Raw genomic sequence first — 14,666 nt, forward strand, 5'->3', positions numbered from 1 at the left:
ACAGTGTGGGAACAAGACTTGTGCAGGTCAGAAGGGACCACCTCTTGGAGTTACGCTCCCCCGTCACCAGGCAGCACAGCCCAAGTGCTGACAGCACTGCCTCTCTATTCCTTTGGCCAGGACAAGGTCCAGGGGACTCTTAAAGAGCCTTTCCTCCCTCTCCCATAATGACCTACCTTGCTATGTTTAAGGCCAAGCTTCCCTTCCCTCCCTGTTGTTCTGTGTCCTGTGCTCCAGATTAGAGATGCTGAGTTCCATTCACTCAAACCTCTCTCAGAAGTGCTTAGTCACTGATCCGGCCACGTGGCATCCGCTTTCCCGTTGTGGGTCTGGTATGTTAACTAAGAAAGTTATTTTCCAGCCTAGTTAGAAACAGCAGGAACTTGAATTGACTTGCTCGACTGGCGGCGCTGGAGGAGTTATGGCCATGTGCCAAAGGAAAGAGTGGATGGCCAATCACCGGGAGCAAATTTCTCAATCTGCAGCCTGAGACTAAACCTTCCCGCTGGCGAGGGAGTTCTGTGTTAGGCCTTTGCTGCCAGATTCACACGGGGAGATGTCCCGCGACTTCACGGTGGCTCCACATGCAGATTCAGGAGAATCATGAACCACCATTTTTTTAGGGATAAAAATCCAGAGGAAAGAGGGTTAATCCTAAAGATACCAGACAAGGTCCTGAAGAGACAGTAAAGATGAGAGGAGACCAAAAAGTGCCAGCCAGACACGGCAAAGTTAAGGGACGGAAAACCAGATCTTGGGGTAGTAGGTGCCAGGCTAGCAGGTCTGAGGGCTGGCCCTGGGCCCTCGCTGCTGCTGCTACTGCTACTACCCTGCCCCCCTTTCTTAGCCCAGACCCCGTCCCAGCTCCTACCTGGTAGGTACCTGTCGTGGCTGTGGCTGTACTCTGTGGTGGTGAGTGACAAGTGAGTCTGTGTAAAGGGCTGGTTGCCAAACAGATTGTCACTGCGAAGGTTGTGGCAGAGCTTCTCCAGGAAGCGGAGGACGTAGGTGATGCTGTTGACGGCTGGGAGGTTGAGGGTGTGCTGCTCACGGTCAAACACGGCTGTGGAGTTAAGCGGACAGGGCTGAGCGCGTCAGTTCCTCAGCTCAGCAGCGCAGGCAGGGCAGGAGGAGTCCAGCCCACTGCTTGCCTCAGGCTTCCCTGGTTACACAGAGGCAATCGGTGCCCAGGTTTCCTCCCTCCTTCCCCTCCCCTCCCTCCCTTGAGGGTTTGATTTTTGCCTCCAACTCCAGGGCTTGCAATGATGGGAGTGGCCAGGGCAGGTCTGTTGCACCTGGGACTCTGGAATGATTTTACTTAGCCTGTGAAACAACTGTGAACATAATTCTATCTGCTCCATCAGTTGGCTGGGCCTCCCCCAGGAAATCTGTTCGTTTGGGGTTCCATTTCCATAAGAATTGCCCAAGAACAGAGAAGCTGGGCGGAAGAGGAGAATACAGCTATTGCCAGCAGTGGCTGAGGCGTACAATCTGATCTGGATGAGGGCAACTAGAAGTTCGGCAACATTTGGAACTATTCCATGCCTGTTTTTCTTTTCAAGTCCCCACCTATTTCTATTCAAAATGTATCTGTATAATCCTTAACAAGCAAAAGGCCTCTACATCTGTCTCTGAGGGCAGGAAGGAAATGGGGAGATAGGTCATTCTCAGGAACCAATTTTGGGGCAGAGGAAGAACCCTAGAGAAGGTGTGGGTGAGAGCTGCTAAAGAAAAGTGGTAAAGAAAGCCGGGTCCCTGTAGACTGCTGCACAGAAGCAAAGGAGAGGCCAGGCAGAGGCCTCAGCCTCAGAAGGAAAGGGAGGCTTGATTTCCCATGCAGTTTTCAGCCTTTTATAGCAATTCCTTCCCTGCCTGCCCCCATCCTCCATGCAGCCAATTACTCCCTCGTCCGGGCTCCCACACCACCCTGCATGCATTTCTCACATATTATATAACACCTCCCACAGTTAGCTGTGAGCTAGTCTTTCTTTTCCATCAGGGCAGAGCCTGAACATGTCATCTTCTTTTCTTCCCTTCCCCTGGCCAGTGTCTGGCAATAACCTCTAACACAGAGTAAGGACTCAATGAATGTCTGCTAAAAGGTGGTATTTATGGGGTCTTCCACGTCAGCTGGGTTTCCTGAGGCTGGATACTGCAACTAGTTAGAGGGCAGGGGCAGGAGATTACGGAGTAGTGTACAGTTAAGACCGAAAGGCTGGGGCTTCCCTGGTGGCGCAGTGGTTAAAAATCCGCCTGCCAATTAAGAATCCGCCTGCCAATCTCACTCTCTCACGGGTGAGAGCCCTGATCCGGGAAGATCCCACATGCCGCGGAGCAACTAAGCCCGTGTGCCACAACTACTGAGCCTGTGCTCTAGAGCCTGAGAGCCACAGCTACTGAAGCCCGCATGCCTAGAACCCGTGCTCCGCAACAAGAGAAGCCACCGCAGTGAGAAGCCCGTGCACCGCAAGGAAGAGTAGCCCCCGCTCGCTGCAACTAGAGAAAGCCCACATGCAGCGATGAAGACCCAACGCAGCCAAAAATAAATAAATAAAATAAATAAATTTATTAAAAAAAATAAAGATTGAAAGGCTCTAGATCAAGTCTTCACAGGTTTGGTGGGTAAGAATGGGGTTTTGGACTTAGGAAAACTGAAACAGAGCAGGGCACAGCAGAAAAAGTGACTATTCTCAGTGAAAACAAACGAACCAAAAAACCATACTCGGTGCAACTGACTCAAACTCTCATAGCAGGAAAGAGAGGGACGATTCTTCCCACTCTGCCCTGAGATTCAATTCCCCTGTATCAGGGCTGGCTTAGGACTGGGAAGCTAAGGAGTCAAAAGAATGAGTGCAGAGTTCTGTGGGTCCCTGAAGCCAGCTAGGAGGCTATGGCAGTCTGGAGAAACTCTACTGTTTCCACAATACAGCCTCCTCTGGATTTTTTCTTGTGATCATCTTTAAAGCAACGCAGCCATATATTTTCTGTATGGGAGAGGCTAGGCAGGAAGACAGAGTCTGCGTGGGTATTCTACTTGGCAGCGATATGCAGAAGACCTGGAGGGGCTCTGGGAGTTGAAAATGAGGACTCTCTGAGAAATGGAATACTTTCATATTTCTCCAGAGCCTACAGGTGTGAAGTAGAAACCAGGATGTCTTGCTAGAAATCAGCCAGTTGAAAAGCCCGGCTCCTCTGACTAGGAGCCATACCAGCCCAGGGGCGCTTACCTGAGATAACTGCACCACCGTGACCCTGTTTGAGGAAGCCGAAGACGGTTTTCTGGTGATAAGCACAGTCGATGCAAGCCTGCACAGCCTGCTGCAACACCACGGAGGCTTGGGCTGGCCCAAAATGGTCAGGGAGCTGCTGGACCTTCTTCTTATCTAAGTGGGGGCCTGTGCTGCCATTCTTGTTCAAGTAAATACAAACTGCAGGAGACAAAGAATCAAAGCAGCTTATAGAGTATCCAGGGTAGAGAAGTCAGACAACAGTGCTCTCCTCGTCTTTCATACCCTGGCTCTGGTCTCTACAGGATTCCCAGCTGCTAAGCTGTGAAACACCGTGGGAGGGGGTAGAGGGTGGCTGTACCCAGCTGCTGCCAGCCCAAACTGCATGACCAAAGCTCTGGGAACGCAGCCTGCTGGGAGAACAGCCCAGACCAGCCAAGGCACAGAACTTGCACTTTGTCTTCTGTACGCTGAAAAGAAGATCTAAGCAATTTTCCAGATGTATGTACTTTCATTTTCGGTCCTTGGTTGCCTTACATATTCTTGGTACCTCTTACATGCTCTGTGTATGGAGCTGGGGGCTCTGGCAATATTAGTGCTTGTGTGTGTTTGGCTTTGGACTTAGAATGGTCAAACCACCAGTCACTTGCCTTGCCTTCCGTTCTGGGCCTTAGAGTCCCTTTGTTATCTTCTACATCAACACTCAGGCTCAAAGAAAGTAGTGAAAATAGAAGAAAACTAGAATAAAGAAAAACATGCAAAGGACCTCAGGGTCCCACCTATGTATTTCTCTGTTTCAGTACTTTCTCCTGTCAAGACAGCTGGGCACTCTCCTAACTGCAACCTCCCACCTGCCACTGTGCTAGGGCAGAGGCAGGGCGAGCACGGAAGAAAGAGGCAGTCCTACCCAGACATGCTTCTTGGTCTCCAGAGAGGACCCGCAGCTGCCTGGCCAGCTACGGCATTCCTTCTGCTGACCTGACTTCTAGGCTTCCACTTGAGTAGGGGGTACTCTGCTTCTTCACACTGTCCTGGCTCACTAACTGAAGGGCAGGAGGGCAAAAAGTCTCTTTTGTTATTAAAGGCAGAAAGGTAAGAGCAGTAGCTGTGTGGGCTGTGGACAGACTGCTGTCCTCTTTGGGCCTCAGGTTTGCCATCCACAAAATGGAGGGGCTGAGCCAGATGCTGCCTGAGGATTCTTCCACCGTCGTCATTCTAAATCTAAGGGGAAGCAAGATGGAGAGAAGAAAACAAAAAGAGAGAGGCAGGATGTGGAAGGTGACGGCTGAAAAAGAAAGAAAGGAAAAAAAAGAAAAGGGTAAACAAGATGCATTGAAATATATATTTAACTCTTTTTTCTCTTAAAACCCACTAAAATGAGCCAGATAACAAGAAAGGAGACAACTTAAAATTCTGGAAGCTGGAAAGCAGAGTGACAAAGTAGCAACTGACTCAGCAGACCCAAGAATGCTGACTCCTTAACCAAGAGTGGGGAATGATGAGAGCCAAGCTGCTCCATCTTTATAATTCACAAAGGGCCCAAGAATGGGCAGGGGCCCCTGCAGGTCAGTGTGAAGGTAGACTTAATAAAAGTCTATAAAGACTTAATAAAAAAGTCTATAAAGACAATAAAAGAATTGGCTGATTAAGAAATGGTTAGAATTTCCATGTCATAATATGATTCTTTCATTGAAAACAAAACAAATAAAAATGAGGAACTCAAAGAGAAAAGAGTAATGAAAATAAGTGAAAACATTATGTCTGTGAGAAGACACTTATTAAAATGTTCATAGCAGGTTAGTCATAATAGCCCCAAACTAGAAGCAACCCAAATGTCCATCAACAAGAGAACAGATATACAAATTGTGGTATATTTATTTACTGGAATACCACTTGGCATTAAAAAAGAATGAACTATTGATGAATGCTTCTCAAAACATTATTTTGAGTGAAAGAAACCAAATACAAAATAGTACACACAATCTGATTCCATTTATACATGAATTTCAGGAACAGGAAAATCTAACCTATGGTGACAGAAATCAGAATAAAGGCGAGAGTGAAGGCTGACCGTAAGGAGGCATGAGGCAATGTCCAAGGTGGTGGAAATGACTCTTATCTTGACTGGCGCTGTGGCTACATGGCTGCTTACATTAATTAAAAGTCATCAAATTGTATATTAAGATATGTACATTTCACTGTATGTAAATTTTACTTAATTAAAGCACGTAAAAAGGAAAAAATATAACCAGTTCAGTGATGATTTAAAAAAAAAAATTCTATATGGATTTAAAGGGTGAAATACAAAAGCCAAAGGATAAAACCTTCCAAAGACTGTGGTTCCCAGATTCTTTGACATTCCTTCCACTGATCTCTGTGATACTCGACCAATAACCTATGGTGGAAATGACATTGTGCCAAGTTTCTGGACCCAGGCCTTAAGAAACTGGCAGCTTCCACGTCTTCTTTCTTGGGACGTTCACCCTTGGAACCCAACTGGCATATGTGAGGAGGCAAAGCCACATGTGGCGAGGTCCATATGGAGAGAGACCAACAGCCAGAGTCAACCTGTCAGCTCTGTGGTGGAAGTGGATCCTCCAGTCGGGGTCAAGCCACCTCTGCTGACACTGCAGGGAAAAGAGACCAGCTGTCGCCACCCAGCACTGCCCACATTGTTGTGTTAAGCCATGAAGTTTCGTAGTGGCTTGTTATGTAGCAAAAGATTACTGGAACAGAATGTGGTATCAGATATAGGGTGCTACGGTAACAGAAGTCCAACACACATGACATTGGCTTTGGGACTTGGAAGCAGAAAGAAGCATAAAAGCCCACAAAAAGAATGTGAGTGAAGCTGAAAGGGCCTTGAATAGAAGCCTGTAAAACGTTGGGGTCTAAAGGATTCTGTACTAGTCTATTTTGCACTATCTCTGGCGCTATTAGTCTGAGGTGGCAATGCTTCCACCAGAATGAAACTTGGGGGGGTTTTCTATGAACACTATTGAAATTTACTTCATTAGCTAAAAGCCGCAATCACAAATCTCTTGAAGATAAGACCTTCTCTACTTTGGGCTTCCTGTATAGCTGCTGTGAGACAATGCCCTTAAGATTCGTAAAAATCTTATGTTTAAGGAAGAGTGTCTGTGAGACTTGCCCTTACAATTTTTAGAGGGCCTTTTGGTCTGAAAGAGACTATGAAGCATAGTCTTAAATCGTTCTGACATCTTAACGAAAGATTTTTATTGTCCCATTCTGGATTTGACCCTTTCTTAATTTAGAACTATTTGCCTTCTGGAGAGACTGGAAATGAGAAGCATTTCCAGACTGTGTGAGTCCTGGACTTTTTTATTTGCTATGTTTTTTTTTTGAAGCTCATCTCTCTCATCTTACATTTTTATCATAGGCAGTGAGAAGCCAGGTGGCACTTCATTACTTTGTCTGGAAATCTCCTTACATTTCACTGAGTTCATCAGGTACATTTCCTAGTTCCATGTTACTGCAGGTGACAGTGTTATCAGACTTTCCATCACTACCTAGCAGGTGTCTCCTGTCCGCCGTCTTCCAATAAGATTTTCCTCACTTTCCTTTAAGCCCTCACTGACAGCCTTCTTAAGACCTTTTAGGCTTCTATTCTCAAGTTTCTAAGAGAATCATTCTGGCAGAAGCATTGCTAGCTCAGATTAAAAGTGGCAGAGATGGTACAAAATGGAAAGAATTCTTTGAACCCCCAACCTTTTACAATCAGGAGGAAGACTGAGAAGGCAATCTCAGATTTCCTATGGAAAAGGAAGGATGATTCAGAGGACAAAACCAAAGAGCCATGGAAACAACTCCCAGAAAGTAGTATTGGATCTAATTAAGAAATTGGCAACATATGCCCAGCTGGATTTCAGAATTTCTATAAACCAGTGACTGTTATGTGCCTCCAGGTTTTTTCCCCTTTGAATGAATGTATCTATAAGTTATCCTATGCCTACCCCATCACCGTATGCTGGGTATGTGGGGAGTAGACAACATGTTTCTTTAGGTCACAGGTCTTCGGTCTGAGAAGAACTACACTCAAGGAGCTATAGCTGAGAAACTGCACCTGAGAGGTCTCATTTGCACCTGGATCTGACTTAGGTGATGAGATGCCAGATCTGGAGCCCAATGTTGTAAAGGGATGAGACCTTTAATGGGGAATCTTGCAAGGGGAAGAATAAATCTTCCAAGTGGTAAAAATGTAAATAACTTATGTTCGGAAGGTGGACTGATGTGGTTTTAAAATATGGTCCATAATTCTTTGACCCTCCTCCCAGCAAGATGTGGGGTCTACTCCCCTTCTCTTGAATCTGGGCTCTGTGACCGCTTGATCAATAGCATATGATATGGGAATGATGCTCTGCTGATTTGGGGGCTCAAGCCTTAAGAAAATGGTAGCCTCCACTTCCTGTTTCTTGAGACACTTGCTCTTGGAATCCAGTCACCCTGGGATGAGGAAGCCCAAGACACCTTTTGGAGGCATCCGTGCAGAGAAGAACCAACGGCCAGCACCAATTTTGTTAGCCGCATAAATGGATCATCTTGGAAGTGGGTCCAACAGCCCCAGCTGAACCACCTCAACTGATGCAATGTGGAAGAGAGATGAGCTGCCTCTGCTCTAATTATAGTACAGTCGAATATCCTGGTATTACCTTTTCCAGGAATATAAAGGTTATATACTTTTTCTAATTTATGCTTATTGTCTTATTTTAAAAATCCTTCCCAATCTTAAGGTCATAAAGATATTTTTGTATATTGTCACGTTTTGGTTTTCTACTGCATCCATGATATCAGAATTAGAGGCTGAAGAAAAGATTCAGAGAAGGGTCCAGCGTGGAAGGAACTTGGAAGCAGCCACTTCATCCTGACAACAAGTAAAAAGCTGAACAACCTGCAAAATCAACTATCCTTTTTAGATCCATCAGAGAACTGAGGTCACAGGGCAAACTGCTGCTCCCCACCAAGAGACAGACGGGTGAACACAGAGACTCACAATTTACTAAAAAGAAACCGCCACAGGAACTCGTGCAGAGGTAGGAAAATCTAAACTATAGAATTCCTACTGGAAGCTCTGTGTGAACACGTCTAAGAGTTAAAAACTCCAGGGGGGATCCACTCATGGGGTGGGGGTGGTCCCACACTTTTGTGAGTTTTACCTCCAGAAGCTCGACCAGGTTCTCACAGTGAATATCGGAGAAAAATGCCCTCATGCTTCCAGCAGGGGGAGGGGGGAAAAGGAGCCATTTAAAAATATGCCAGAGCATTCTGTCCTTCTTAACAAGGCCTACCCTCAGGAGAAATTATTTTACCAGAACTTAATCTGCTGGGATTTGATCAGAACTTAATCTACCTGGGGGAAGGGAAATAACCAACTGCAGCCCCCTCCAGCCATCCTGCCCCATCTAAGGGGCATGAGGGGGACTAAGAAGCACTGGTAAAGTTCACAGTCCAAGAGCACAGTCTCACCGAAAGACTGAGACCTAATCATAGGACTATAGAATACTTCTCCTCCCCTCATACCTTACCATTATTACTAAAGGCCTATTTATAAGGTAAACTAAAAGGCAAAAAAATGAAGTTTGAAGAGACAGAGCAAGATCAGAACTAGACTCAGGCATGGCAGGGATGTTGGAATTATTATTATTTTTTAAAATTTTATTTATTTATTTATTTATGGCTACGTTGGGTCTTCGTTGCTGCGCACGGGCTTTCTCTAGTTGCGGTGTGTGGTCTTCTCATTGCGGTGGCTTCTCTTGTTGTGCAGCACAGGCTCTAGGCACGCGGGCTTTAGTAGTTGTGGCTCTCAGGCTCAGTAGTTGTGGCTCATGGGCTCTAGAGCGCAGGCTCAGTAATTGTGGCTCACAGGCTTAGTTGCTCCGTGGCATGTGGGATCTTCCCAGATCAGGGCTCAAACCCGTGTCCCCTGCATTGGTAGGCGGATTCTTAACCACTGCGCCACCAGGGAAGTCCCTGGAATTATTAGATTAAAAATTTAAAACAACTATGATTAATATGCTAAGTGTTCTAATAGACAAAGCAGACAGCATGCAAAAGAGATGGACAATGTATGCAGAAAGATGGAAATTCTAAGAAAATAAAAAATCAATGCTAGAGATCAAAAACACTGTAACAGAAATGAAGAATGCCTTTGATGGGCTAATTAGTAGACTGGACACAGCCAAGGGAAGAATCACTGAACTTGAGGACATCTCAATAGAAACTTCCAAAACTGAACAGCAAAGAAAAAAGAAGACTGAAAAAAAAAGCCTCCACCCAGAATAGACTGGGTGTCCAAGAACTGTGGGACAACTACAAAAGGAGTAACATACACATAATGGGAATACCAGAAGGAGAAGAAAGAAAGGAATAGAAGAAATATTTGAAGCAATAATGACAGAGAATTTCCCCAAATTAATGTCAGACACCAAAGCACAGATTAGGAAGGTCAGAGAACACCAAACAGGATAAATGACACAAAAAAACGACATGTAGGCATATTACATTCAAAAATGCAGAAAATCAAAGCTAAAAAATCTTGAAAGATTTCAGAGGAAAAAACCATCTTACCTATAGAGGAGCAACAATAAAAAATTACATCCTTAAAAACTATGTGAGCAAGAAGAGAAGGGAGTGAAATATTTAAAGTGTTGAGAGAAAATACCCACCCACTTAGAATTCTATCCCTTGAAAAATTAAAGTGAAGGAGAAACAAAAACTTTCTCAGGGACTTCCCTGGTGGCACAGTGATGCGCCTAGAGCCCATGCTCCGCGACAAGAGAAGCCACCGCAATGAGAAGCCCTCGCAACGCAACGAAGAGTAGCCCTTGCTCACCGCAACTACAGAAAGCCCGTGCGTGGCAACGAAGACCCAACACAGCCAAAAACAAATAAATAAATAAATTTATAAACAAAACAAAACAACTTTCTCAGACAAAGAAAAACTGATGGAGTTTGTTGCTTGTAGATCTGCCCTGCAAGAAATGTTAAAGGAATTCCTTAGAGAGAAGGAAAATAACATAGGTCAGAAACTTGGCTCTACACAAAAAAAAAGAGCATCAGAGACAGAATAGGTGAAGGCAAAATAAGAACTTATTATTTTTTTTTAAAGATTTTTTTTTTGACATGGACCATTTTTAAAGTTTTTATTGAATTTGTTACAATATTGCTTCTGTTTTATGTTTTGGTTTTTTGGCCACAAGGCATGTGGGATCTTAGACCCCCAACCAGGTATTGAACCTGCACCCTCTGCACTGGAAGGTGAAGTCTTAACCACTGGACTGCCAGGGAAGTCCCCTCATTCTTAACTGATCTAACAGATAACAGTTTGTTCAAAATAAAAATAGCAATGATGTATCTGTGTATGCTTATGTATATATATATGTACATGCTTATACATACTTATGTCTAAGTGAAATGAATGACAGCAATCATACAAAGGATGGACAGGAGGAATTAGGATTCTTATTATATCTGTGAAGTGGTACAGTGTTATTTGAAAACAGACTTGGATTAGTTATAATGTTATTTGCAAACTCAAGGGTAATCACTTAAAAAAGTAAAAAAAGAAATATAACTGATATGCTAAGAAAGGAGAAAAAGTGGAATCATATAAAATGCTCAGTTAAAACCACAAAAGGCAGAAAAAGAGTGGAAGACAAATATAGGAACAAATTACAAAGGCAAAAAAATAGAAAACTGTAACAATTATGGTAGATATTTATCCAACTGTATCAATAATCATTTTAGATGTCAATGGTCTAAATAAACTAGTTAAAAGAAAGAGATTTTCAAACTGGATCAAAAAACAAGACCCAACTCTATGTTGTTTATAAGAAATCCACTTTAAATATAAAGACACATATAGATTAAAAGTAAAGGGATGGAGAAAGATATGCCATGCTAACACTAATCAAAGGAAAGTGGGAGTAGCTGTATTAATTTCAGACAGAGCAGATTTCAGAGCAAGGAAAGTTATCACAGATAAAGAGGGGCATTACATGATATAAAGGTCAAATATCTAAGAAGACATGTCAGTCCTTACTGTGTATGCACCTAACAACAGAGTATCGAAATACAGGAGGCAAAAATTGATAGAACTGCAAGGAGAAACAGGTGAATCCACTATTACAGGTGGACACTTCAACATCCCTCTATCAGAAATGGACAGATTCAGCAGGCAGTAAGGACACTGTTAAACTCAATAGCACCATCAATAAACTGGATATAATTGATATTAGAGGCTACTTCACCCAACAACAGCAGAACACACATTCTTCTCAAGCTCACATGGAACATACACCAAGATGGACCACATTCTGGGCCATAAAATACACCTTAACAAATTTAAAAGAGCAGAAATCATGTAATATGTCTGTTCTTAGACCACAATGGAATAAAACCAGAAATCAGTAACAGAAAGATAAGTGAAAAATCCCTAAATACTTGGAGCTTCATCAACACATTTCTAAATAACACATGGGTCAAAGAAGAAATCTCAAGAGAAATTTAAAAATATTTTGAACTAAATGAAAATGAAACTATAACTTATCAAAATTTGTGGGATACAGCCAATGCAGTGAATCAAGGGAAATTTATAGCACTGAATGCATACGCTATAAAAGAAGAAAGATCTAAAGTCAATAATCTAAGCTTCCACTTCAGGAAATTAGAAAAAGAAGAGCAAATTAAATCCAAAGTAAGCATAAGAAAAGAAATAATAAAAATTAGAGCACAAACCAATGAAATTGAAAACAGGAAGTCAACAGAGAAAAATCAAGGAAAGCTGCTTCCTTGAAAAGATCAATAAAATTGATCAGCCTTTAGACATGCTAATAAGAAAAAAGAGAGATGACACAAATTACTAATATCAGACATGAAAGAGATGGATCACTACATGGATCACTACAGGTCCATGGTCATTAAAAGGGTAATATAAAGAATACTATGAATAATTCTATGCTGACAAATTTGATAATCTAGATGAAATGGACCAATTTGGTGAAAGACACAATCTACCAAAACTCACACAAAAAGAAAAAGACAATCTGAATAGGCCTATATTTATTAAAGAACCTGAATCAGTAATTAATCACCTTCCAAAACAGAAAGCATCTGGCTCAGATGGATTCACTAGAATTCTACCAAACATTTAAAAATGTATTTTACCAATTCTCTCTAATCTCTTTCAGAAAACAGAAGCAGAGAAAATACTTCTTAACTCATTTTATGAGGCCAGCATTACCCTAATACCAAAACCAGACAATGACTTCACAAGAAAAGAAAATTAGAGACCAATATCTCTCATGAACATACATGCAAAAATCCTTAACAAAATACAAGCAAATTGAATTCAACAATATATAAAAAGAATTATACACTACAACCAAACGGAGTTTAACCCAGGTATGTAAAACTGATTCAACATTTGAAAATCAATGTAACCATCACATCAACAAACTAAAGAAGAAATATCACATGATACCAATAGATGCAGAAAAAAACATCTGACAGAATCAAAGACCCATTCATGATGGAAACTCTCAGAAAACTAGGAAGAGAGGGAAACTTCCTCAACTTCATAAATAACATCAACAAAAACCCTACAGCTAACATCATACTTAATGGTGAGAAACTAGAAGCTTTCCCACTAAGATCAGGAACAAGGTAAGGATGTTCCCTCTTACCACGAGTTTTCCACATTGTACTAGGAGTCCTAACTAATGTAATAAGACAAGAAAAGGAAATGAAAGGTGTACAGTTTGGTAAGGAAGAAATAAAACCCCCTTTATCTGTAGAAGACGTGCTTGTCTATGTAGAGAATGCAAAAGCACTGACAAAAGAAAATTCCTGGAACTAATAAGCAGTTACAGCAAGACTGCAGAGTATAAGGTTAATACACAAAAGTCAATCACTTTCATATATAACAGCAATGAATAGGTGGAATTTGAAATTAAAAACAATACCATTTACCTTAGCACCTTCAAAAATAAAATACTTAGGTATAAATCTAACAAAATACGTACAAGATTTATATGAAGAAAACTACAAAACTACAAAACTCTGATAAACGAAATCAAGAAAGAACTAAATAAATGGAGAGATATCCCCATGTTCATGGATAAGAAAATACTGTCAAGATGTCCATTCTTCCCAACTTGATCTATAGATTCAAGGCAATCCCAATCAAAATCCCAGGAAGTTATTTTGTGGCTATCAACAAACTGATTCTAATGTTTATATGGAGAGGGAAAAACCCTGAAGAGCCAACACAATATTGAAGGGAAAGAACAAAGTTGGAGGACTGACACTACCCAACTTCAAGACAGTACGGTATTGGTAAAAGAATAGCCAAATCAATGGAACAGAATAGAGAGCCCAGAAATAGTCCCACACAAATACAGTCAACTGATCTTTGACAAAGGAGCAAAGGCAATACAATGGAGCAAAGACAGTCTTTTCAACAAATAGTACTGAAACAACTGGATAGCCACATGCAAAAAAAGGAACCTAGACATAGACTTTGCACCCCTCACAAAAATTAACTCAAAACAGATCACAGACCTAAATGTAAAATTCAAAACTATAAAACTCCTAGATGATAATATAGGAGAAAACTAAGATGACCTTGGGTATGCCAGTGACTTCAGATATAACACCAAAGGCAGGATCCCTGAAAGAAATAATTGATAGGCTAAACTCACTAAAATTAAAACCTTCTGCTCTGTGAAAGCCAATGTCAAGAGAGTGAGAAGATAAGCTACAGATTGGGAGAAATTATTTGCAAAAGACAGATCTGATAAAGGACTGTTATCCAAATACACAAAGAACTCTTAAAACTCAGCAATAAGAAAACAAACAACCTGATTAAAATATGTGCCAAAGTTGTTAATAGACACCTCACCAAAGAAGATACACAACTGGAAAATAAGTATATGAAAAGATGCTCTACTCTACATGTCATTAGAGATATGCAAATTAAAACAACAATGAAATACTACTATACACCTATTAGAATGGCCCAAATCCAGAACACTGACACCATCAAATGCTGGCGAGAATGTGGAGCAACAAATGAACGCTCATTCACTGCTGGTTGGAATGCAAAATGATACAGCCACTTTGAAGACAGTTTGACAATTTCTTACATAACCAAATATACTCTTACTATGTGATCCAGAAATCGCATTCCTTGGTATTTACCCAAAGGAAGTGAAAACTTATGTTTTCACTAAAACCTGCACATGAATGTTTATAGCAGCGTAATTCATAGTTGCCAAAACTTGGAAACAACCAAGATGTCCTTCAGTAGGTGAACGGATAAATAAACTATTGGTATAGCCAGACAATGGTATGTTGTTATTTAGCACTAAAAAAAAAAAAAAAAAAAAAAAAAAAAAAAAAAAAAAAAAACCAAAAAAAAAC

At 41.7% G+C, this 14,666-nt stretch overlaps 1 protein-coding gene across 1 annotated transcript in view; it reads right to left on the reverse strand.

Moving 5' to 3' along the window:
- Positions 1–14,666, reverse strand: part of LOC112395593 (polycomb protein SCMH1) — a 78,550-nt gene that overhangs the window by 21,282 nt on the left and 42,602 nt on the right. Inside the window, exons 4-5 of the mRNA XM_024738902.1 lie at positions 3,228–3,428; positions 872–1,063 (exon numbers count right to left, since the gene is read on the reverse strand). Of these exons, the coding sequence (XP_024594670.1) occupies positions 872–1,063; positions 3,228–3,428 (393 nt within the window). The remainder of the gene's footprint in view (positions 1–871; positions 1,064–3,227; positions 3,429–14,666) is intronic.

The sequence above is a fragment of the Neophocaena asiaeorientalis genome, unplaced genomic scaffold, assembly GCF_003031525.2.
Source record: "Neophocaena asiaeorientalis asiaeorientalis breed wild unplaced genomic scaffold, Neophocaena_asiaeorientalis_V1.1 scaffold106, whole genome shotgun sequence".
NCBI lineage: Eukaryota > Metazoa > Chordata > Mammalia > Artiodactyla > Phocoenidae > Neophocaena > Neophocaena asiaeorientalis.